This window comes from Halichoerus grypus, chromosome X (genome assembly GCF_964656455.1).
Source record: "Halichoerus grypus chromosome X, mHalGry1.hap1.1, whole genome shotgun sequence".
NCBI classification, from domain to species: domain Eukaryota; kingdom Metazoa; phylum Chordata; class Mammalia; order Carnivora; family Phocidae; genus Halichoerus; species Halichoerus grypus.
The window spans coordinates 97,062,347-97,088,214 of record NC_135727.1 but is presented as its reverse complement, the minus strand read 5'-3'; the positions used below and the strand labels follow the sequence as shown (position 1 = coordinate 97,088,214).

At 40.8% G+C, this 25,868-nt stretch overlaps 1 protein-coding gene and 1 long non-coding RNA gene across 3 annotated transcripts in view; one reads left to right on the top strand and one right to left on the bottom strand.

Moving 5' to 3' along the window:
- Positions 1 to 12,553, bottom strand: part of MED14 (mediator complex subunit 14) — a 72,735-nt gene extending 60,182 nt beyond the window's left edge. For both annotated transcript variants that reach the window (XM_078065225.1, XM_078065226.1), the window contains exons 1-3: positions 12,232 to 12,553; positions 7,672 to 7,698; positions 5,284 to 5,389 (exon numbers count right to left, since the gene is read on the bottom strand). In XM_078065225.1, the coding sequence (XP_077921351.1) occupies positions 5,284 to 5,389; positions 7,672 to 7,698; positions 12,232 to 12,446 (348 nt within the window). In that variant the 5' untranslated portion in view covers positions 12,447 to 12,553. The remainder of the gene's footprint in view (positions 1 to 5,283; positions 5,390 to 7,671; positions 7,699 to 12,231) is intronic.
- A 128-nt stretch (positions 12,554 to 12,681) lies between these two features.
- LOC118531548 (uncharacterized) overlaps positions 12,682 to 25,868 on the top strand; it is a 72,200-nt gene continuing 59,013 nt past the window's right edge. The window contains exons 1-3 of the long non-coding RNA XR_013444803.1: positions 12,682 to 13,072; positions 15,195 to 15,298; positions 18,141 to 18,314. This is a non-coding gene — a long non-coding RNA (uncharacterized LOC118531548). The remainder of the gene's footprint in view (positions 13,073 to 15,194; positions 15,299 to 18,140; positions 18,315 to 25,868) is intronic.

The window sequence follows — 25,868 nt, the reverse complement described above, 5'->3', positions numbered from 1 at the left end:
GCTTAGTCAGTTAAAGCATCCAACTCTTGGTTTCTCGGCTTAGGTCATGATCTCCTGGGTCATGGGATGGAGCCCTGCACTGGACTCTGTGCTCAGCAGGGAATCTGCTTGAGATTCTCTCCCTCTGCTCCTCTCCCTACTTGAGTGCTCGCTCGCTCTCTCAAATAAATAAATCTCTTTTTAAAAAAAGAGTTAGTACATTACAAAACCTTCAGAACACTGCCCAGAACACATAAAATACTCCCTAAATGTTGCCTGCTGTATGAAATCTAGGCCAACTTCATACCCCAAACAGAAATCCTTTCCATCAGTTCTCTATTGAATGCATTTCATAAGGGTACCTGAACTAGCAGAGTTCATCACGGAGCTGAAAACTACTTCCTTGAAACTTTTATCTTCTATTCTGGAGCAGTAATGTCTCTCATGTCCTTCAAATAGAGGAAGCCCATCCTATCTCCAAGCTAAACATCCCAAGTCACTTCATTTAGTCTGTATCTCCAAATTTCTGACTCACCACCCTTGTTCTGCTGCTTTGGAAATACTCCAATTTATCAGTGGTCAACTTAAAACATGGTATCCAGAATTAATACCACATCACACCCACAATTAATACCGGTACACAATGTCCTACATTTTCTCAGTATTTCCATACTCATTTTATTATCTGATCTTCACAACTCTAGGAAATAGACAAAACCAGATAATGACTATCACCTTAGATATGAGAAAATTGAGACTTAGGTTAAGACACCTGCCCAAAGAAAGCCAACAATCAGAGAAACTGGAACCAAAAAATGTTTCTTCTCTTAGACTGCCCAGAAGTGCTACCTTGCATGACTACTAAAATGGATTTCTATCAATGACAACAACATTAACTTATTAGCAGCAATGACAGTGCTAACACACAGCAAGCTGGGAGTCCACTAAAAGGCCTTGATATTTTGTACGTGAATCTCTATCAAGCAAGGTCCTTTCTCCATCCCGAAACTAAAGCAGGACTGTAATCTGATTCTAACACATTAAAACCATTTGGATCCTACTTCTCTTAACCTTTTTTTTAAGATTTAAATAAATCTTAAAATCTTTATTTTAGAGAGAGAAAAAGAGAGAGAGAGAGAGAGCACGAGCAGGAGGGACAGAGGGAAAGAGAGAGAGAGAATCTCAAGCAGACCCTGCACCGAGTGTGGAGCCTGATGCAGGCTCCATCCCATGACCCTAAGATCACTACCAGAGCCAAAACCAAGAGTCAGATGCTCAACCAACTGCGCCCCTACTTCTCTCAACTTCTGAGCTGGTTTTTACTCAGATTTAGATCATCCCAAGTCTCCAATCCAGGTCACTGTAAAAATGCTTATCAGACCAAAGCCAAGGCCAAAGAATACCAAAGACCTCCTTCTGGGAAGACCTGCATCAACCCTAGTGGGGTACTACAGTTCATCCGGCCCACATTGCTCCACCTTAAACGTGGGTAATTAATGAAACATTCTTGACACTACTCTGGCTCAATTCAAAATACACTAGCTTCAGTTATACTCCTTTGACTTAGAAATCTAATGAATAAACATCAGATTTTAGTTTTGAGTAACTTAGTTTTTAGTAAAACTATACAGGTCCCTAATGATCATCGCATTCCTTTTTTTTTTTTAAGCACTCACGTGCCAGCTGTTAATATGGTTAATATTCTCCTTTCAAATTTAACTGAGCACTTCATAGACATTTCTCTAAGAAAAATACATAAATGGCCAAAAGCACATGAAAACATATTCAACATCACTGGTCCGCAGAGAAATGCAAATCAAAACCACAATGAGATACCAGCTTCACACCTAATAGGATGGCTAGAATCAAAATGTCAGACAATAACAAGTATCGGCATGGAAAAACTGGAACCCTCAAATATTGATGGTGGGAATGTAAAATGGTACAGCCATTTTGGGAGACAGTCTGGCAGTTCCTCAAGTGATTAAACATAGTCACCATATGACCCAACCATTCAATTCCTAGGCATATACCCAAGAGAAATGTCCATACAGAAACTTGTACATGAATATTTACAGCGACATTCATAACAGCCAAAAACTAGAAGCAACCTAAATGTCCACAAACTGATGATAAACAAAATATAGTAGATCCATACAATTCAACTATAAAAAGAAACAAAGTACTAACTACTACATGCTACAACATGAATGAACCTTGAAAACGTTATGCTAAGTGAAATAAGCCAGTTACAAAAGACCCCATATTACGATTCCATTTATATGAAATGTTCAGAGTAGGCAAATCTATTGACAACAGATTAATGCTTCCTTAGGGCTGGGGGGGGGCACTTGGAGGTGACAGCAAAAGGCTACAAATTTTCTTTTTGAGATGATGACAATGTTCTAAAATTGACTGATGGTTGCACATATCTGAATATACTAAAAACCACTGAAATGTATACTTTAAATGGGTGGATTGTATGGTATATGAATTATATCTCAATAAAGCTGTTTTTTAAAAAGCTCCAGGAATATGAGAGATATTTTCTTTTTCTTAAATAAAACCTGATCGAGACTGTTTTACCATTAGAGTTATAAACTGTATTTATATATTATACACTGTTACACACTTAATATGTCTGGTATGGCTAAAGATCATTATCTATTAAGAACCTCAAATGAGACTAGGTAAATAATCATTAGGTTGAGAACAGAAGAATCAAAACATGAATAATCTTCTAATTCTCCAGTTGATGGACTTAATACCTGACATAAACACACCTGTGGTATCTACATTCACAAAACAAAAATACCAAAACTTTACATAAATTCAATATGAGACTTTATTCAGAATGTGACTTATTTGAACAGCCAATTCAAAAAACTAATAAAAGAATGCTGAACTATGAATTAATGAAAGATGAATTACAATACGGCTCAACTTCAAAACCAAGAGTTTTGGATTTTCCTTGACATTATGTTACTGAAGCACAACTCAGTAGTATTAAACAGATAACTGAAATACCCATGATATGATTAGGGATTTAACACCAGGTTTGAAAGACTGAACACTTGGATTTGATATACTTCAGTGACACCTAACTTTTCATTGCAAGTTTGAACATTTTTAAGAAAAGATTACCCCAAGTTAAGTAATTATTAAGAAAAAACCCTAGGCTTTTCAGAAATATTATACCATGCTTCTTCATTTCAACCAAAATAGATTTACTACATTTGGTATCCCAAATTTCCAGAAAAATGAATTATAAAACTTTCTGATAAATAAGCTTGGTATGTCTGTTTATTAATATTTATAATCACAACTATCCTTCAAATGATGCTTTTCAGTGGACAAAAGACCTTCTGAATACAAACTTTAATCTCCCTATCATACCAACAGACAACAGATGAATCAAAGAACATTTTCCCCCATGAGAAAAACAATATATGGGGTACAAAATATTCTCCCTCTAAATAAACCTGTGATCGAGGCTGTATTTCAGAAGGATGACAGCTTACTCCTATGGACAAAAGATATGTGGCTGGAATTTATCTTGGTAGAATTCTTCCAGCACTGTCACTAGCTTAGTTGGTAGAGCTGGAATTGAGTATCGACTTCAGTGAAAATTGGGTTTTATTTTTAACTTAAAAAAAATTATTATTCTAGAATTTACAATTCTCAACTTCTTCACCACCCCTTTTCTCCTTTCACTTTAGCAACTTTCACCTAGGCTCTGTGTCTAATGATGAGGAACCTAGTAGAACCGAGGACAGTGAATGCAGTGGCTACAATGGAGGGGAGAGGTCAGGAAATCACAACTGTGTCCTAGATTCTTTTCTGATGTGGGATTTTGTGGAAGAGGCAAACCCTGATAGACTTGCAAATATAAAAGTACTATAAAAATATTTTCAACTTAGCTTGTCAGGGTGCTAAAAAGAAATTTATTACGTACCTCTATAATGACCAGGTGGCTGCTCATTTTAATTTGTAAACTTTAAGAGAATTTGAAAAGGACTCAAATAAAACTGAACCAATGTAATGCTGTTTTTCTGCCTTCGCTGATAAAAACTGATAAAAAATTTTTAATGTTATTACATAATTGAATGAAAAAAAAATAATGAGCATCAGTGTTAAGCTTAGAGAATCTACCTACTTTCCAAATATAACTGACAGTGGCTAGAAGGTTACTTGGCTTTGTAGAGCTGACCTCAAAGTGAATAAATGCTCTCATTGCTTTAGGACTTTATTCACTTTATGATGATTACTCTACCCTTTCCAATATGAAAGGGTACTCTACTCTCTTTCCTTTCTCCTCACAGGAAGTGACCGAAGTAAAACAGAAGGGAGTAATCATGTGCCTCGTCTGTTAACACGGCGCCATCCTCCCCAAGTTATGGGCTCATAACTTGGGTTTCTTTTCTTTTGGTTGGGGGGCAGGGGAGGCAGATTTTAGCATCTCTGGTACACTTCACTACATGTCACTCCTCTGAATTCAAGAGTGATTTAACAGACAAAGCCTATGAGCTTCTTGAGCGCAGGGGCTGTGCCTTTCTTAAATCTCATCTGCCATATCCTATGCCCTGTGCTCACTAAAGGGTTTGGAGAATCAGTAGATAAATAACAAACAGATAAATGCTGTTATCAGCTCTGTGGCCTTGAAGAAGCCATTTAGCTCCTAAGAACCTTATTCCCTCATCTGTAAAACAAGAAGAAAACACCAACTCTGCCATACTCAAGAGGGTTTTCAAGAATCAATGGGCAAAATTCAAGGAAGTACTTTGCACACTCTAAGGAAGTGTACAAATGTAAAGCTATTTCCCCCCTGTAGTTTAAGTCTCATATTTAATGTCTTCTAGAGTAACGATGTCTCCAGATACGACCTACTCTCTTTTCCTGCTTGGGTGATCAAATACTAAGTTTCTACAGAAATATATTACACATTTTTCTTTAAGATTTCACTTATTTATTCGAGAGAGAAAGATAGCGAGAAAAAGCACCAGCGGGGGGCGGGGGTGGGGGCAGAAGGAGAAGCAGGCTCCCCGCTGAGCAGGGAGCCCCGATGTGGGGCTTGATTCCAGGACCCCAGGATCATGACCTGAGCCAAAGGCAGACGCTTAACCAACTGAGCCACCCAGGTGCCCCTACACATTTTCGTACAGAAATAAGATTACTCACTTAAGTACTATCTCTCAAAACAAATCAACAGATATAAATTAAAGCTAAAATTACAAGCTATGTCTATTATAAATTGACATTCCAAAAAGTTATTTTATATAAAATAAAATCAAAAGTTTAACTCACCGCACATTTTTCCACCTTGCCAGCATTATTAGCCCATTTTACTAAAGCTAATAGTCGAACAAAGAGTTGACGTGTCCGGCTAGCAAACTGCACTATTTCTATTTTCCTATAAGATAAAACAATTCTTAATGAACCAACATATTTGAAAAGAGTATTTCACAATTTATTTCATCTGGGCTAAAATATGAATCAATCTTTGTTTATAACCATTACAATAAAATGAACCACCTAAGGTACTTACCTAAATATGAATTATTGTCACATTTTGTATACTGCATGCATTTTTTTATTTTCTACTTCCGAGTAATAAATCCAAAAAAATGTTTTAGCAATAAACCACCATCACATTTTAAAAATTAATTTTGTGTGACAATAAAAGTTGTTTACTGAACTATACCCAATTCACAGACATAAAAGTACAACGTAAAAGTTAACTAGGTCACAGAGAGGAACAAATTAAGAGTCAGGAATTTCATAATTAAGACTATGAGTTATGAATTTGCAACCTTTTTGTTACGAGAAAGGAACTGAAACAGATCTTTACCAAAGCTTGCAAGAGCGTGATTTAAACACCTGAATAATCAAAGAACTATGCAACACCTTACCAAACTAATTTCAGTGACAAACTTAGATATTAAATCATCTAAACAAAGTTAAAGTAAACTGAGCACTAAAAATAAAAGCTAGATGGTCTGTCCGTATCTATTTTTATGCTATATCCACTACGATGCTTATTCTCTCAATACTCATCAGTATTTTTATCATCTCATAAAGCCTTAAAAGCTTTGTCAGTATGTTAGCTAGACCTCTCAATTTCCTGACAGCTATAAAATTGAAAATCACTTTCGTAGTTTACCTTAAGATACTGAAAAATATATTCGACAGGCTGGGACTGATGACAGGACCCAGCAGGACATCAACCTCCCTCCAAGTGGACTCTGACCTATATTAATCTCAGTACAGCTGTTCAATGGACTACAGATCCAACCCACATCTCTGTATCTCACCAATAGCAACACCATGAGGCAATGCACCAAAATAAAAGCTTTTGTTGAAGTATAATCCTGACTGAGGACTACAGAGTCTAACTCCTAGTGAGAGCATGTGTGCGTAGCCCACAAAAAAACCTGAAAAGGCTTCCTTAAGATTCAGCCAGCAATATGATTATTGGTAGTACAAAGAGAAGAAGCAAGGGCACAGATACAATTAAGACTCCTTGCCAGTGTCTGTTAAGGATCTTAAGAGAGATAACAAGCAGAGCATCACAGGCAAGACTGGAGCACAGCAGAAATAGGAAATGTACATTAAGACCTGGCACCATCTCAGTGCTGGGAGCCCCAGTACTCAAACTCCAACTCAGCAATGACTTACAGAGCACGTGAGCTCTCTGCTCTTCTCCTAGAGCAAACATATCTGTCTATTATTAACTTGGTTCCCCAAACGATCTCCTGTACTGGAAAGCAAACACCCACCTTTGTAAACTATTGTAACATGACTTTTTTGACACCATGCAATCTCAAGTGATCAGCAGCATGAGTCAGTTTCTCAAGGCCCAGTTTCCCTTCCCACCCCAGAGTGGACAGAAGAAATCCGGATTTACATTTCCTTCCTTTAAAACTGACCAGCCAAACCATAATGAAAGTATGCTTCAACAGTCTCTCCCATCTCTACCTTTTTGATCCAATTCCCTCAGAAAGATAGCTGGTGGTGGGGGTGGGGAGCAGAGTCACTAATAAATCTTCCCTAGTGACTTGGTATTTAGGAAAAAAAAAATTAACCAAGGAGCATAATAAGAGTGCCAGAGACACAGTCAAGTAGCCTATACTGTGGCCACAACTTAAACCTCCATTACAGGATTACTTTGAAACCTTAATTTATCTTGTTCCTTTGGCCTATGGAAACAGTGGTGTTTAGTTATGTCTTAAGCCCCAAACTCCAACTCAATCAAAATTCAACTATGAAACAGCAATAGCAGTATGCAAATGTCAATTCTCTAAAGACATCTAATAGCATCTTCATAGCAAACAGTAAATCAGCAGCCAACTTAAGTCAGTCTGTTCCTCAGCTTCTTCTATTAAGTTCTATACCTTCTACATCTTCCTCTCCCCCTCAGGGACTTAACAACAAAGGTTTCTAGAACACAAGGTCCAGAGCTGGTCTACACCAAGAATTGTCAAGGATGAGGAAATCACATTTCCCAGGGTTCCCTAAACAAATGGTGTAAAACATCACCCTAGGTTCTCTGGACCTAGGTTTCCAATCCACAGCCCTACCCTTCACTCACACACACACACACACACACACACACACACACACACACTCTTTCTCACATACACTCTCATAGATATACCAACACAGACACAGATTTAAGTTTTTTTTCATACTCACCTTTCCACATCAGATTTCCTTGGCAGTCTAAGAGAAAAAAGAAAAACAAAAGAAATTGACTAAATATACACATACCTTCATCAAACTATGATAACGGTCTTTATTTCAATTCTATTACACACCTTAGTGTTTCAGAAAAACTAGATAAATAGCCACTACAGGCTTACGTGGCTACCTACTCTTTTTTACGAGTTTCTAGCAATATGGCTATAAGGGAAAAAACCAACAAAGGAACATTCCTCCCCACTCAAGATGGTCCAAAAGGTATTGCATGAACCTCAAACATTTAAAAAGTTCAAGTCTTACATTAAACACACTACTATATCATAGAGTTAGAAAAAATATTCTTTTAAAACCAAAATAGACACGGATGCAGAATACTAGCTGCTAGCCTCCTTGTATCCAATGGAACCTTGCTTCCAAGAAATAATCTCTCCATGTTTTGTCAGGATGGGCAAAACTGGAAGCTAAGCACACAAAAGGACCAGTGTCAGCCAAGGGTTTTATGGTAATTATGATGTTGCATGGTGGTTAGATGTAAATGATTACTTTTAAGCTCCAGTAAGATTTTGATTTCTTTTTTGCTAGTTCTCCAGTACAACAGCCAGCAACCAATGTCACTATTTTCCCTGTTAAATTATACCATTTAACACTCTCACATTCACTGATGCTTACAAAGGTCGTGATCTGCCTCCTGAATCACCACATTCTGGAAACCTCTATCCCATGGCTCAAGATTCAAAGGCCTGAGCAACTCTAAAGCCTCCTCTACATCTAATCCCTTCTTGAAGAACACACACTGAGCCACTTAGATTCTCTTCTCCCACCCACAGGCCACAGGTGCAGAAAAAATAAAACCAGAGTTCGAGGTACAAGGAGGGGAAACTATCAAAATGAGTTCTGGCCTGTAGTTAACAATAATTCTCAGAGTAGACAGTGAGATAGAAGTTGAAGTTATGATCCAGGTGATAAAGGAAACTAGGTACAAGCAGAAATTAAGGCCTTAGAAGACTGCAAGGAAAAACTACTACTGGCAAGTTCCTCTACATGTGAAAGCTCCCGAGAACACTCCCTTTGAGAAGCCACAACCCTCGTCCTCAAGGGAGGGAGAGAATGAGAACCTTGAATGCAGGTGTGTGCATAAGAGCCAGAGAGAAACAAAAGAGGAGAGCCTCTGGGGGTAGAAAGAACAGGAAATATTGTTCCAGCTCTTCCCACCTGCCCCAGAGATCCTAAAAGGATCATCTCATGTCAGAGGCGGTATCATTTCCGGGACAAAGATTAGGCTTTGTTGTCTACATCCCTTTCCTCCCAATTCCTCCTAATCTATTTAAAATTCCTTTATGGATAACAAATCCACCATTTGGGGCAAAAGCCCTAAAACGCAAATTTTTGGAAGTCGCAGACACTTATTTACACTGAAGTGTAATAAGACAAGTTTACATGACTGAGACCCTAGCATTTTCTAATTTTAATTAAAACAGGTTTAAAAAAAAAAAAAGAGGAGAACCTAATTCCCTAAGAAGTCAAGGCAGAGTATAAACTCTTAGATGAGAGCATGCATGTTGGGGAGGAGGTGGGGGTAGACAAGCAGAAGGGGGGAAAAAAAAAAACACAGAAATCTGTGGCCACAAACAAACCACTGAAATTGCCAAGGCGGTCCTTTTTACTTTCAATAGTTCACAAACAAATATCAAATATGGCAGAAATAAGACTCTTATAAAGTAAACCTAGAACACTAGTTTTATATCAATACATTGATTCTGACAGTTCCCACCTGGAATAAGGAAAAATATATGACTTAGGAACTCCAAGGTAAGTTCCTAAACTAATTTGGCTAGCACAAATCAAAAGAGAAAAGAGTTATTTTATATACCCAAGTATCAAGAGCAGGAATGTATTTTCCCATTAAATACTCCATGGTCTACAATGGCAATTCTAAAAATTCATTTGTTAATGTATTAAGTCAATATAATACTTAGTTAATCCCCAACTATGTGCCTAACTATATTCTAGGCCCAGGGAACATAGCAAACAAAAATTCCCATCCTCATGGAGCTTCCAGTGGGGAGGAAGTAGACAATAAATTAATGGTACCCAGTAGCGATAAGAAAAAAACAAAGCAGTGAGTAAAGAATAGACAGCAGGGGCAGAGTGCTTTTCATGGGTGGTCAGAGAAAGTCTTTCTGGTAAGTTCTATCTGAACAAAGACCTAAAGGAAATAGGAAAGCAAACCACACAGATTTCTGGGGGGAAAGCAAAGGCCCTAAGGTGGGAGTGTGCCTGGCACTATCAAAAAACATCAAGAAGGGTAGTGTGGCTGAAACAGAATAAGCAAAGAGGAGAGTATTAGGAAATGAGGATAAAGAGGGAAGGGGGAGAAGGCACAGACCACACACATGTCCTGGTTTGCCCAAGATAGTCCTGGTTCATGCCTGTTGCTCCGACATTATTTTTTTAAGATTTATTTATTTTAGAAAGAGAGAGAGCACGGGCAGGAGGGGCAGAGGGAGAGAAAGAATCTCAAGCAGACTCCTCACTGAGGATGGAGCTCGATCTCATGACCCTGAGATCACGACCTGAGCTAAAACCAACAGTCAGATGCTTAACTTACTGTGCCACCCAGGTGCGCCCAGCATTATTATTAAGAACACCACCTTTCATGCTCAAAAGTGTCCTGATCTGGACCATAAGTTTTACGGTCACTCCAAATACAGGTGACTATAAAACCTTTTTACCATAAGTGAGATGGAGAACCGCTGCAGAGTTGTGGGCAGAGAAGTTTTAAAAGGATCGTCCTGGCTATTTTATGGATGACAAAAACTGTAAAGGGGCAAGGGTAGCAGTTAGAGATATCAACTGGCAGACTACTGCAGTTAACATGGGAGAAGGATTCACACTTGATGGAAATGTTGAAAACTGGTCAGACTCTGAAGTCAGAGATGACAAGACTTGCTGATGTACTGGGTATGGGATTGGAAGAAAGAGAAATTACTCCAAATTTGTGGCCTAAGCCACAACAGGAAGAATGGAGATACTCTTTAGTGAGACAGAAGAGGTTTGGGGGGGGGGGGATATATCAAGTGGAATTGACTGAAATGCCCATTAGGTATTTAAATGTAGGCATCTGGATATAGAGTCTGGAGTTCAGTGGAGAGGTCTCTGCTAGAGACAGAAGTATGGGAATCATCATCATATAAAGGGTGCAGGATTAAAACTATACACTTATTCTACTGCAATAAAATAGACATTTCTTTGTAACTAAGTTGTAAAATAGGAAGAACACAATATAATTCAAAAAATTTCTAGAAATCCTCTATGAAAGGACAAATTATACAATCACTGATAGCAGTTTTCAGCATTTTTCCATAGCTATACATTGGGTAGGTGATCTTCACATATATATGAAATTTTTTCATAGACACTCTTAAATTTTCATGAAATCCAAGAGTAATTGGTTCAGAGAAGTATATTACTTTAATAACACCTAATGACAGCTATTTAAGTTTCTCATTAGACGGGGAAGACTTTTTTCTGTTCCATTCAATAAAGTACCATATGTCAAAACTGAGTGAGAATGATGTTTTACAGGAATAAGTGGAACCTATTCTAACTCAGTCATCCGCAAACAAATATTTTAAGTCTCTGGTAACAAATTACTATGCCACTTTACAGCCTAATATCTACATATTAATGCATACAAATGAAAACACTGATCTGCAGTGTAACAAGATAAAAGATAAAAACTAAATTAAGTAAAAACTTAAAATTCTTACTTTTTCTGAACCTGGATTTAAAATGTATAACAGTAATTAAGGTATATATACCCCCAAATTTTATAGTGTCTTTTCTTCACACACTGAAAATTAGTGTATTCTGATCCTATTTTGAAGGGATTAACAACCTAATCATGTCCCAAGGCATTTCATTGGTAACTTGATTTATAAACTCCCTACATACTCCAAGAGACAATAACAGAAGACCAGTTACAATAAATCTTTTACTTACACTAAATGCGTTAAGACTTCAAACACTCTCAAACATTTCAGGAAAAAACAAACAAACAAACCTTGGAATCCAAAATTTTGGATTATTTTATACACAACAGATCTCCTGAGTTCCAACTGTCAGAAGCAATTACAACCTAAATTTAAAATGTACCCTCAAGACGCTGTAAAACAGATTTCCTGTCTTTGGGAATTCGAATATTATGTATTCCTAAACCCTAACCTGGGGCTTTCGGCTAAAAAGCTTCCAACCAAGGAATCAATAGGGTTCTGCTGGCAACTCGAGCAAAAACCCCAAAGATGGGATTTTCAGTGAGTCTAACATACATAATTAACAAGTCTCCGTTGCTCCTCTCCAGAAAGACCCCAAATGCAAAGCTTTTCCTCCACCTCCACTGAGCCCCAAGAGTTCAGAAATTCTAGACTAAGTAGCCCAGAGGAAAGGTAAAAACAGCAGCCCCGTGGGGAGGTGCGAGCCTCTCTAAGCCGGTTGGGCGGGAAGCGATGGGGGGGGGGGGTGCTGGGGAGCAGGCATGGGTTTCGCGGCACTTACAGGTCCGTCAACACCATGAGCTCGGAGTAGGCCCGGTGCAGAAGAAATTCGATGAGGGTACTCAGCCGGTAGCCCGGACTGGCCGCGGCTGCAGCGGCCGCCGCTACGGCGGCTCCGGGAGGAGGAGGCGCCGGGGCTGACGCGGGACCACCGGGGGCCCCGCCACCGCCTCCAGGCGGGACCAGCTGGTGGTTCTCCAGCTGCACTGGGGCCATGGCGGCGCAGGGCCGGGCTTGGCGCAGCGGCACAAGATGAAGCCCTCGAGCCTCCCAGGCGCTCGGTCACCGCGCCTAAGTGGGCGCGGGCAGAGTCGCCGCCGCCTACCGCCAGGCCGCCTCCGAACAGGAAGCCGTGCGCCGGCCGCGGAGGCCCGCCCCCATGTAGCGACGAGCCCGCCGGCCCCAGCGACTGGAGAGAGGGGCGGGGGGGGGAGGCGGGGGAGGCGGGGAGGGGGGGGAGGCGGGGAGGGCGGGGAAGCGGGGCGGCCGCCGCAGAGAAGCTGCGCCTCCGCAACCGATCAGAGTCCGCTTCGGCAAGCAGCCGCAGCGTCCATGTTGACGGCCCAAAGCGGAAGTCGTTAGGCAGAACGGAAGGGGAACCTGCAGGGGGACTTCCGACAGCAACCTGTGCTTTTTCTCCGGCTGTCCGGCGCCGTGACGCTTGGGGGCGCGTGGGAGTGAGGCGGGGCCGGCGCGTGGGCCCGGAAAGCGGAAGCGGGGGCCGCGCGTCGCCGGAAGCGGGTGTGGGGGCGGAGCCGGCGACGTCACCGTGAACGTCAGTAGTTGCCCCGCCCTTGCCGTCGCCGCCCTCCGGTGCTTAAAAGGCTCCAATTTACACTGAGGTATTTATCAGCGCTCCCCAGTGGGGCTCAAACGCTGCTGGGGAGGCTCCCTCCCAAGATGTTCGTGAGTTGTGGTTCTGGAATCGCGAAGAAATTGTAGCGGCTGTGGCCGCTCTTGTGGCTTCTCAGATCTTTGCTCCTCCCACAGTCTGCTCATGCGCCTTTCGTGGGATAGACAACGTTTCCGTCATTGTTTTTTTTTTTTTTTCTTAACTGTGGGAAAAGATGTGAGAAAATATGCTGGGGGGTAGGAGCAGGGCTGCTGGCAGAATAACTTCACTTTAATGGAGTTGGACATATGCCGCTCTCGTTACCGACCCCCAAATCCCGGGAGTTCTACCACAGAAACAGCCCTTAAATCCTCTACCGCTGGCTCTCATTCGGTTCTTGTCCCTGCTCTTGTAGTAGACGCCCTGCCCTCCCAGGGTTTTCAGTTCTTTTTCTATGCCCTACCTCCAGTTTTCCCCTTCAAAATCCACGTTTAGTATTTTGCTTCCTGCTTTAAATTGGTGATTCGCAACCCAGTCTGCACGTTGGAATCGCGGGGCGTCGGGGGGGCGGGGCTTTAAAAAATATTATGTCACGCTCATAGATTCGGCTTTAAGTGGTCTGATGTGAGGTCTGGGTTCGAGGTTTTTAAAATCTTCCTTATGTGCAGCTAAGGTAGAAATCCACTGTTAAAAAGCGTCAATTGCTGCGACCCTTTTATGAAACATCCTTTTGCAGATTTCATATCTGTAACTCTTAGGTGTAGGAGATGCCCTTGTTCTTTAAGGTTAAAATACTCTTATTGTCCACTTGTGTGATTCTCAGTCATTCTTGAAGGCCATTCACCTGTAACCTTTGGAGTATAGTCGCTTGCTCCCTCTTTTGTGGCCTTCAAGCATATTTACACGCAGTATCATCATCGTACTCATCAAAATGCCTTAGGACTACTTACACCCCTTACAGGTGCAGTTGCTGGAGGGCACAGACTATTATTCCTCCCTATGCAAGTTACCTCAGGGAACAAACATTTTTATGTTAGCTAGAATGGTACCATTTCTTTTGCAGTTGTTTTGATTTGTTTTATTGAAGTTCCCCCCCACACACACACACCTTTCTGAAAACTATTGACTTGAGTTAAAAAAAAGCCGGTGGTCACATACACAGGAAAGATAGGTGGTCCTACAAGATGGTCTTTAAGGTCTTTTCTAACTCTCAGATTCTGATTCTGTGTGATGTTGATAGGATTTTAACTCTGCCTTATTGCATATATTAAACACAGTTACACAGCATGTATTTTGGTATACATTCTATTTGGCAATAAGGTTCTACCTAGAGACAGTACAACCAACTTGCAAATAAAAGAGAAAAATTAATTGGATGGGGTGGTTTTAGAATAGAGAAGGCTTCACCCACATCCATCAGATTAGATTCTATTGAAATTTCTGTGTTTCAATAGATACCTTTAAAAATTGAAAAGTACTTGTTAAAAAGATATTCCAAAGGAAAACAGGGCAACGATCAAGGAATAGAACTGTGAGAGGTGCTATGCTTGAATTGTTGGCAATAAGGGAGGTAATATAAATGGAAGCTCCTCAAAGAGGTGATAGCCCACCTCCCAACCTGATAGTGTAGCCGCTAGACAAATACAGGAAGTGCTAGTGAAGAAATGAACGGGGAAGGAGAAAAAATATTAGCATGTTTGGCTGAGTTACTAAAGGAATGACTCATCTGAATCACTTTTGGGAATCGTGTAATTTATAATTTTAAAGCCTACAGTACAATGTTTGGCACTGTAGTGTATATACATAATTCTTTCACATTTTTCAATTGTTCCCCTATTTGGTCATCAACAGATTCTGTCACACTTCACATAGTTTCAGAACTAGCAGCATGATATTTCCTCAGCTCTTCAATTAACCCAAACACTTGACATCTTTCATGAAGTCAATCTGATTTTAATAAAAGAAATTGATTGCAAAATATGGAGAAATAAGAGAACATTTCCTTTTAAGCCCTCTTGATGGAAAAATGAAATTGTGATAAATATAGTTTCATTTTGAAGCATACAGCTGCCCCTCAGACACAAATGAATGGGAAAGAAATTAAAAAGTAATTTTTTCTTTCTTTTTATGAGATACTGCAGCCAGTTCCTCCAAAACAGAGAGCAAAAGCAGTAACTGCATTCATTCAAGAGATGCTCCGTTCATGGTAAAGTTGAGGAAAGGAACTCACAATACTGTGAGTATGGTCTGACCACCCTAGAAAAAAATGAGAAAACTTTAATTGTTTTGCCTGTAAAAGAAAATCCAAACTTCTTACTGTGGTCTCTAAAGCCATTAGCAGAGTGACCCTTGCCTACTTCTCCACCACTATCTCCTGCCACTCTTTCCTTCACTTACTATACCTGTAACTTCACTGGGTCTAATATGTGCTGTTTTCTACGGTGTTAGGGTTTGTCCACTGTTCCAAATATGGGAAGCACTTGTTTCCCAGCTCTTCACATGGCTAGCTTCTCATCCTTCTAGTATCAGCATAAATGAGAAAATCCTCAGGGAGGCCTCCCCTGAATATATGATATTAGGAATGTACAAGGAATTTCATTGCCCTATTGTAGAAGCCAAACCATGTGAATGATCTTAACTGTCTCAGTAGAAGAATGGCTAAGTAAATTACTGTATTTCTTTTTTTTTTTTTAAGATTTGTTGATTTTAGAGAGGGAGAGCACGTGCACTCGTGAGCACGCCCTTGAGCAGGGGAAGGGGCAGAGGAAGAGGGAGAGAGAATCCTCAAGCGGACTCCCCGCTGAGTGTGGAGCTGACGCGGGACTCAATGCCAGGACCCTGAGATCTGAAATCAGGAGTTGGCCGCTTAACCTGCTGAGCCACCCAGGTGCCCCAAATTACTGTATTTCTATGTAGTTGTTCAAATGAAGGAATTAGACCTACATGTACCAATGTGGATACATCTCAAAAACAAAACTGAATGAAAACACCAATCTTTTTTGATACCATTTCTGTCCATTTTTATTTTTTAATTTTAGTTTTTTTTTAAGATTTTATTCATTTCTTTGAGAGAGAGAGACAGCAAGAGCAGGAACACAAGCAGGGGGAGTGGGAGAGGGAGAAGCAGGCTTCCGGCTGAGCAGGGAGCCCGATGCGGGACTTGATCCCAGGACCCTGGGATCCTGACCTGAGCCGAAGGCAGACGCTTAACGACTGAGCCACCCAGGCACCCCTGTTTTTTTATTTTTTTAAATTTAATTTAAATTCCAGTATAGTTAACATACACTATTATATTATTTTCAGGCGTACAGTATAGTGATTCAACAATTTTATACATTTTATACGAGCTCATTGTGACAAGTGCACTCCTTACTCCCTGTCACTTATTTTATCCATCCCTCCCCTCCAACCACCTCTCCTCTGGTAACCATCAGTTTGTTCTCTATACTTGAGAGTCTGTTTCTTGCTTTGTCTCTTTCTCTCTTTTTTTCCTTCGCTCATTTGTTTTGTTTCTTACTTCTGTCCATTTTTGAAGCACACGAAATAACACTCTATAATTTCATATATTGTAGTCAAAGTAAAAAATGTAAATGAGGATGACAGCACTTTCAGGGTGGTAGTTACAGGGAGGGATGAGGGATGAGGTGGTGCATTATTGGTTATTAGCTATTTGTTATATTTAATGGGTTTACTGAAGAAATACCTGAAGGAAATGTGACAATATTAATATCTATTAAATCTGGGTAGGGAGAGGTGATTGTTAATATATTCTGTACTTTTCAGTATGTTTAAAGATTTCATAATTTGTTAAAGTTTAAAGTGTTTCTATTAGTATAATTTACACAAGCTGCCATAACAAACCCCCAAATCTCAGTGACTTAACACAGTAAGAGTTTATTTCTCGTGCTCACAAAGTTCAGGAAAGATGTACCTGATGGAGAGGCCCATACTACCCTAAGCTCTAAGTAATAACCCAGAGATTCAGGCTCCTTCTACCTTGGGAAGCCATCACTCTAACCGGGGGATTTTTTTATGTCCACCCAAATTCCATTAGCCAGAATTAGTCACATGGCCCTTTTAAAGGCTAGGAGCTGGATCCATCCATGTTGTTTTAAATGGCAAAACCTTATTCTTTTTTATGCCTAGGTGATATTCCATTGTATATATACCACATCTTATTTATCCATTCATCTATCAATGAACACTTAGGTTACTTCCATAACTTGGTTATTATAAATAATGCTGCAGTGAGGGCCAGGGAGTGAGGGATGGGTGAAATAGGTGAAGGGGATTAAGAGGTACAAATTTCCAGTTATAAATTGCAGAGATGAAAAGTACAGCATAGGGAATGTAGTCAATAATAATATAATAATGTTATATGGAGACAGATGTTGACTATACTTACCGTGGGGAGCACAGCTTAACGTATAAAATTGTTAAATCACTATGTTGTGCCCCTGAAATTAATATAACATGGTATATCAACTATACTTCAATAATAAATTCTTTTTTTAAGATTTTATTATTTATTTTAGAGAGAGTGGGGAGAGGAGCAGAGGGAGAGGGACCAGCAGACTCTGCACTGAGTGCAGAGACAGATGCAGGGCTTGATCTCAGGACCCCGAGACCATGACCTGAACTGAAACCAACAGTCAAACACTCAACCAACTGAGCCACCCAGGCACCCCAATAATAAATTCTTTTTATTTTTTATTTATTTATTTATAAGATTTTATTTATTTATTTGACAGAGACACACAGCGAGAAAGGGAACACAAGCAGGGGGAGTGGGAGAGGGAGAAGCAGGCTTCCTGCTGAGCAGGGAGCCCAACATGGGGCTCGATCCCAGGACCCTGGGATCTTGACCTGAGCCGAAGGCAGACGCTTAACGACTGAGCCACCCAGGCACCCCAATAAATTCTTTTTAAAATAAAGGCTAGGGAGCTGGGAAATACAGTCTTCTTGTGTGCCTAGGTAGAAAATGAAATGGTTTGGTGAATAAATAGCATTGTTTTTACCAGAAGATTAAAGTAGTCTTCTCTCTGTGTCTCTCTCTCTTTTTTTTTTTTTTCCCTTAGAACACAGCCTCTGGAATCAGACCACTTAGGTTAAAATCCTAGCTTGACCACTTACCATCTGAATGCTCTCCAGCAAGTTATTTCAATTCTTGGGTCTCAATTTCCTCATCTGTAATAATAGTATTTACCTCAGAGGATGATTGTGAAGAATTAATGAGTTAACATTTGCAAACAGTAAGTGATCTATAAATATTAACTATTACCATCATCATCACTTAGGAGTAATAATTCTTGCATTTGTATTTTCACCTAATAACCTCTGAACTTACTGTCTTTTCCTATACTCATGTAGCTCTCTCTCTCTGATAGCCCCAGCACCTAGCATAGTGTGCCTAGCTATCTGGCTTTAATGAATGAATGGCACAGGTATATTCCTTCATCTGTACATTGTAGTTCTATTTATATTGCATTCCTTTATTTGGTATTAAGATTGATTTACGTATATTTACACGTGAAATGAAGTGTCTAGGATTTCTATGAAAACACTCTGGGAAAAAAAGTGGGCGGAGGTAGATGAAATATGATTGGCAACATGTTGAGAATTATTAAAGTTGATGATGGATACGTGGAAGTTCCTTATCCTCTATTCCTTCTCTTCTGTAGGTGTGAGAATATGCATAGTAAAAAGTTTTGAATAATTGAAAATGGGTAGTCAACTAAAGGTCCAGATCTTTTTCTTTCCTAATCAACAGCTTTAAAAAAAAATATATATATATATATAAAATATATAATAAATTAAATATATATTTAAGGGGCACCTGGGTGGCTCAGTCGGTTAAGGTCTGCCTTCGGCTCAGGTCATGATCCTGGGGTCCTGGGATTGAGTCCCTCATCGGGCTCCCTGCTCAGCAGGCAGTCTGCTTCTCCTTCTCCCTCTGCAGCTCCCCCTGCTTGTGCTCCCTCTCTCTCTCTTTCAAATAAATAAAATCTTTAAAAATATATATGTATATTTAATATATATGTAATAAATATAATTAATATGTAATATATGTAATAAATTAAGTATATATTTAATCTTTTGGATTTTTTAAAAACTTTATTTATTTGAGAGAGAGACAGAGAGAGCATAAGTGGGGGGAGGGGCAGAGGGAGAGAGACAAGCAGACTCCCTGCTGAGCGGGGAGCCAGATATGGGGCTTGATCCCTGGACCCTGAGACCATGACCTCATCCTAAGTCAGACACTTAACTGACTGAGCTACCCAGGCACCCCATCTTTCAGATTTTTAAAACATTTGTGTAATTTATAGAGTGTTTAACATTAAAAAAACTACCAAGAAACCTAAAATTATACCTGCTTATAAAAGACATGAAAGTGTCAAATATTTTAACAACTTTGGTTTCAGGCCTTGAAATAAGAATGTTTGCAAGGAGCTCTAAAAACGAACAAACAAACAAAAACTTATCCAAATGTATAATCTTAAAAATTTCTAGCTGTGCTAAAATTCAATGTCTTTTTTTTCACCTTACAGTTACTTTTTTAAAAAATTTTGTGGTGAGAACATTTAAGATCTACTCTCTTAGCAACTTTCAAATATACAACACACGTTAACTATGGTCACCATGCTGTATACTAGATCCCCAGAACTTACTCATTTTATAACTGGAGGTTTATAACATTTGACTAACATCTCCCCGTGTCCCCCACCCCCAGCCCCTGGCAACCACCAATCTACTCTTTGTTTCTATGAGTTTGGCTTTTTTGGATTCCCACATGTAAGTGTGACCATACAGTATGATCTTTGTCTTTCTATGTCTGACTTACTTTACTTAGCCTATTGCCATCAAAGTTTTATCCAAATGGCAGGGTTTCCTTCTTTTTTATGGCTGAATAATATTCGTGTGTGTGTGTGTGTGTGTGTGTAGATAGATAAATAGATACCACAGTTTTTTAATCCATTCATTCATCAACAGACACTTAGGTTGTTTCCACGTCTTGGCTATTGTGAATAATGCCACAGTGAACATGGGGGTATAGATACCTCTTTGTAAAATTCATTATCTTTTAAATAACTGATTTCTTTTTTTTTTTTAAAGATTTTATTTATTTTTTGACAGAGAGAGAGACAGCGAGAGAGGGAACACAAGCAGGGGGAGTGGGAGAGGGAGAAGCAGGCTTCCCGCTGAGCAAGGAGCCCGATGTGGGGCTCGATCCCAGGACCCTGGGATCATGACCTGAGCCGAAGGCAGACGCTTAACGACTGAGCCACCCAGGTGCCCCCTAAATAACTGATTTCTAATGGGTGAACAAAGGAAAAAGAAATAGAAGGAAGAAGGAATCCATTTAGAATATAGTTATATTCTTCATTAAGAGAGAAAAATCTGGGGCACCTGGGTGGCTCAGTCGTTAAGCGTCTACCTTTGGCTCAGGTCATGATCCCAGGGTCCTGAGATCGAGCCCCGCATCAGGCTCCCTGCTCCACAGGAAGCCTGCTTCTCCTTCTCCCTCTGCCCCTGCTTGTGTTCCCTCTCTTGCTGTGTCTCTCTCTGTCAAATAAATAAATAAAATCTTTTTTGAAAAGAGAGAGATAAAAATCTTATCTTGCCTTCTTCTATCTTTGTTAGGGAAGAACCCCGCCCTCTGGATTGTTAGGAGTAAACCTGCCATCCATTGGTGCTAAAAGTAGACCATATGATCAGAGTGAGCCTCAGCGCAGCAGACAGCAGGGGCACCACCATGATAGCTCTGGTTCTTATGCCCCCAAGTCCCGTGGCATGATGTGATGGGCCCAGATGGAGACCCTGTGCTCAGTGAGCTGCAGCATAACTGAGAAACCCTGGGGCCCACTTCAATGCCTTAACTCTTAGCAGTCAGATTGAAACAAGATTGCACTGGTGAATGCATGAGGAGAGAGCTGAGATGTCAGGCCCAGCCGAGCAGTCCTGCTTTTTTGTTAGGGTACCAGGCAGAGCTGAATAGCCCTGCCATCCTGAGGGTGTCCGGCACAGCAGAATAGTTCCAATGTGGCCAAGCCCAGATGAGTTCATAGCACAGGGATGAGATGACAAACCCAGCAGCAGGGTCATAGTGTCACTTGCAGCTGCTGCTTGACTCACATGAACCATGTGATTGTTTTGTGATGCTGTAGTGCTGGGTGAAGGGGACAGAAAAAGCATTCCATGTTCCCACTCCTTCCCCCCGAACACACACACGCACACCTTGTAGGGATGAAGGTATCCCATCATCAGGTATCAGGGTTATTGTTCCCTTTCCATGGCCACCTAGTTCATTTGGTCTAAGTCAGTAGCCACTACGTCTCTCTTCACTCAGCTAACTCCCACCTCCACCCAGACCTTCTTCCATTTCAGATGGGCACCATGGTAGAACTTGGTGGGACCGTGATGTCCCCTGTCATCAAGCAGGCCACTGGAGGGATACTCTAGGGCTCATGAATGTCACCAACTGATTGTTCTCCTCATGGTCAGTGCTCTTCCACCCCCAACAACTGAAACCAAGTTGTAGCAGAAGCAAAGACTGTAGTCACTTTCCCCCTCTGGTCTGACTGCCACCTTAAGATGAAACTAGCCAGGCTTTCCAGGACCAGGACCAGAGGAGAAAAAAGAGGAGGGACTAGAGATTGTCCGGGTGGAATCATAAATATGGAGTACCCAGTCTCCCGTTGCTCCCATCCTTTCAGTCCTGACCTTCTCTACTCAGCTGTTCCAAAGGATGTTCCCTTGGAAGCCTGATAGGCCATATGGCTGCATTCAGTCTCTCCTGGGTGTGGACCCTTTCTACAAGTGTCCACATGGGCTACATAGATGTCCTGTTGGGCTGTAGCAATGGCTTTTTCGAGTTCACAGCCCCACAGAGGGTTGTCTTTGCTATACCAGTCAGTCGTCATCCGGGTGCCTGACCTGAGAGCTAGGGCATTAGCCACAGCCCAAGAGTCAGGAAAAATATAACGTGGGTGGTCCTCAGCAGTACTGCCTAGGGCAAGAGTGATGGCTTTCAGTTTGGCCCATTGTACTGAACCAGTCCTTACCACGTGTTTGGGGCTGGACAGCTGCTCCCGCCCAGGACACACTGTCAGCTTTTAGTTTGGCTGAGCCATCAGTAAGCCAAGCCCAAGCATCCTCAAGGACACTCTGCTAGTGGCTACATAGCTGGAGGCTGCCCCTATGAGTGATCTAGGAGTGGGGGGCTACCATGGCCCCTAAAGCTGTGGCCACAATATCTTCATGTGAGGAGGACACACCTATGGGACTAGGCATGCCATTTTCATTAAATAAGAAAAGACTGTTGTGCCTTTCTGACTCTGTTAGCATTGAGTAGAGCCAACCTAAGATGAGAATATCTAGGTGCAGTGTAACCCGGAGGTACTGGGTGAGATGCTCAGTCTCTCCAAGTGCCTGCCCGATAGCAGACCAGTAGCTGTTTTGCAAATGGAATGTCGTGGGTAGGTGTCAGGGTGGCAGCAAGTCCAGAACCCCCTGGGATGCCTCCGAGCAGAAGCAGTCTCCCTTTGCCAAAGGTGTACAACAAGGGTCCAAAAACCTAGACTCAGATGGTTACAGTTAATTCCCTTCCTCATATTCATTTCCAATTTTGGCCAGGTGAATGCATGGCTATGAACGAGCACTGGTAAATGAGTGAGTCATAAAAATTTTTATCCTGCTTCCTTGCCCTCCCTTCACCTCACTGTGCCCTCATTAGAGATTAAGGCCTCTGGTCTGTCCTGGGAGTGGAGAAACCTCAACCCCCATCCTCAGTCCCCTTTCTCCTTAAAGGCAGTTAAATCAGAATACATAGTTGACAGTCAAGCAGTAAAGGTGCCGAAGGAGGAATTTGTTGTAAGGCAGCCACTTGGCTTCTTAGTTCTTCCAGTAGAGAGAACGATTTCTGTGGAGGAATCTGGTTTCATAGAGGCACTCCCCATTCCAGCTGGGTGGACAGCTCACTGTCTGCTGCCCCTCCTCCCATGGCTCAATATCCGGACCAAATTTCTTTGGTCCTCACCCTATCGATCTCCTCTGTGGGTAGCCCCTGCTTGAACAGCCATATCCACATTGCCTTATGGGTCCCTTTGGAGGGAGTTTGATATTCCCTTCCTAGTTTTGTCTTGCACTGCAGAGTCTTTGCCTTGTTTGGGCTGCCCATCTTTATCCCAGGCATTTTTTGGCTCAGTGTCATCACCGCCTACCACTGAGGGCCTCCAAGTACTAAAAGCAAAGATAGTGGGGTCTTCCACCCGACGTGGGGGTGGGGCAGACCACATCCTTTCAGCCATTCTCTGCAGTGAAGGGCTCGTCCTGGGGGCTTTCGTTCTGTCCATTTTGTAGTCAGTCTGGAGCACCGACAGCACTCAGGCTCAGACATACCGGCCAGGTCTTCAACAGCTCTCCACTCATTAGCCAAAGCAGTCCCAGGTGTCCTCACCACAATGGCTCAACAAAAACTGATTTTTGTTGGACTACAGGTTTGTCCCTGGTGATCTTAGGCTGAGTAGGCTAGGATAATTTGGGGTTTCTACCAAGGTATGGTCAGGACCCTCACTGCTCTGGACCAGGACCCTTCACTCGGTAAAATGTGCACGTCTGCAGCCCCTTGCATCTCCCCTACTTGAGGCATTTCTATCCCGATAGTATGGGTTTTGCACTGAATCTGGACTCTGATGATCTCTTTGGCCCTTTGGTGTCAGATTTGTTATCCCATCCTGGGATTTTAGAGTTCCGATCAGACTTTGGTGTCCTCTGATGAAATATGTCTTTTTTTTTTTTTTTTAAAAAGATTTATTTATTTGAGAGAGAGAGCACAAGCAGGGGGTTGGGGGAGAGGCGGAAGGAGAGGGAGAAGCAGACTCCCCGATGAGCAGGGAGCCCCACGTGGGGCTCGATCCCAGGACCCTGGGATCACAACCCGAGCCGAAGGCAGATGCTTAACCAGCTGAACCACCCAGGCACCCCTGAAATATGTCTTTTAATACTATCCTCTGTGTTCTTCCTGTCTATCATCTTGTATGTTGTCTGAGAACTTGTGAGAAATTGGCCTTGGGAGAGATCTTTGTAAATATTCTGCCCTCCAGGAAGCTGCTGATTTTTCTAGTGAGCAGTTGAGGTGACTTAACATTATTAGAGTTAAGGGCCCAAGTCATTTGTGAGTGATATTTTTATGTTTAACTGAGCGTCAGGTAATTTCTCAGGAAGTTGTTTGCTAATAAACATACTAACTTCTGGCATAACTTCCCTGAGGATAATTTGGAATTGTAGTGCCCACCTTAGGTAACTTTGACATAAATAAGATTGTTCATCTGAGAGGTGCTTTAGAACAAAAGGAAAAAAATTCACGAGGAGACTATCCTGTCTGAAAAAGAGAAATCACATTATTTTTCCATACACTGTGTATTAGCAAGTACTGACTATTCAGCGGTATGACTTGATAAAATTATCAAGGCCCCAAGTTACTGGTTAAAACACCTCTAATGACTCTTGTGGGAAGGTGTATATAACCGTATGTCAAAATGGGTGTTTAGCTTTTACAGTGCTAACTTCATTCTGAAACTGGCTCCTTCTCTCCTTTTACAGTTTTTCTTTCTGCCTCACTTGGGAAATTTTAAAGATAATAAGAAAAATTATTTTGTCATTAGGTGCATATCCTAGGAATATCTAATACAGATAGTCATAAATGTCTATGAGGAAGAAAAAAAAAGATAATAAACTGTGTTTCTTTCACTTTAAAAAACATGAAAAGTAAATCGTGGCCTTTTTTACTATAATTACAGGTAAGAAGAATGTCTTCTCTTGGTTTTAGTCTGTAAAATTAATGCAAGTCAGTGTTCTAGTTTATGCAACTAAGGCCAAACTTCTCATTATTTAAACTTCCTAAATTTCCTATATTGGTCTTATGGAACAAATACATTTTCATTGCACAAAATATTAAAGATTACAAAATAAAAAATGGTGTTTCACCAGATTACAGTTTAACAGACATCTTTTATCCAGATCTTTAGTTAATATCTGGTTAGGTTTTAAATGTTAGATTGAATTCATTGACAAATAATCTTAGGATACTTGGACAATTTCTAAGTACAAAAATATATAAAACTTTGGTCACTAAATGTAGTTTCAATTTACTCTCATTCTTGTAAGTTATAAAACTGTTGTGAGTTAATGGAACATTCCAGTGCTTTAGATCATGTCCTTATTTTTCCCCATTAAAATTTATTAATATAATCTAAAAAGTGTATGCAGGGAAAATTAGCTAGAGGTTCTTGATTTCCTGTCTATTAGTTTTCTCTGGGTCTGGAGAAAACAAAAGTTGACTGTGTAGATTAAAGGAGATAATAAAAATAATTATACTATATACAATATAATAATTACATAAAATATGAATATGCATGCAGGAAAATAGATATGATTTTTTTGTTACTTAAGGAAATTGCTAGTTTATTAAAATAGTGATTTCAATGTAATACATATTTTAAGGGGCGCCTGGGTGGCTCAGTTGGTTAAGTGTCCAACTCTTGATTTCAGCTCAGGTCATGATCTCAGGGTCGTGAGATTGAGCCTCATGTTGGGCTCCATGCTCAGCTCGGAGTCTGCTTGAAATTCTCTCTCCCTCTCCCTCTGCCCCTCCTCCCACTTGCTCTAAATAAATAATTAAATAAATAAAATCTTAAAAAATACATTTTAATACGTTAACACTAATTATTTCTTAAAATTAAAGCCTTTAATTTTATTGTCTATTTACATTGCTATATATTTACATTCAAACACATTCATATGAAGGT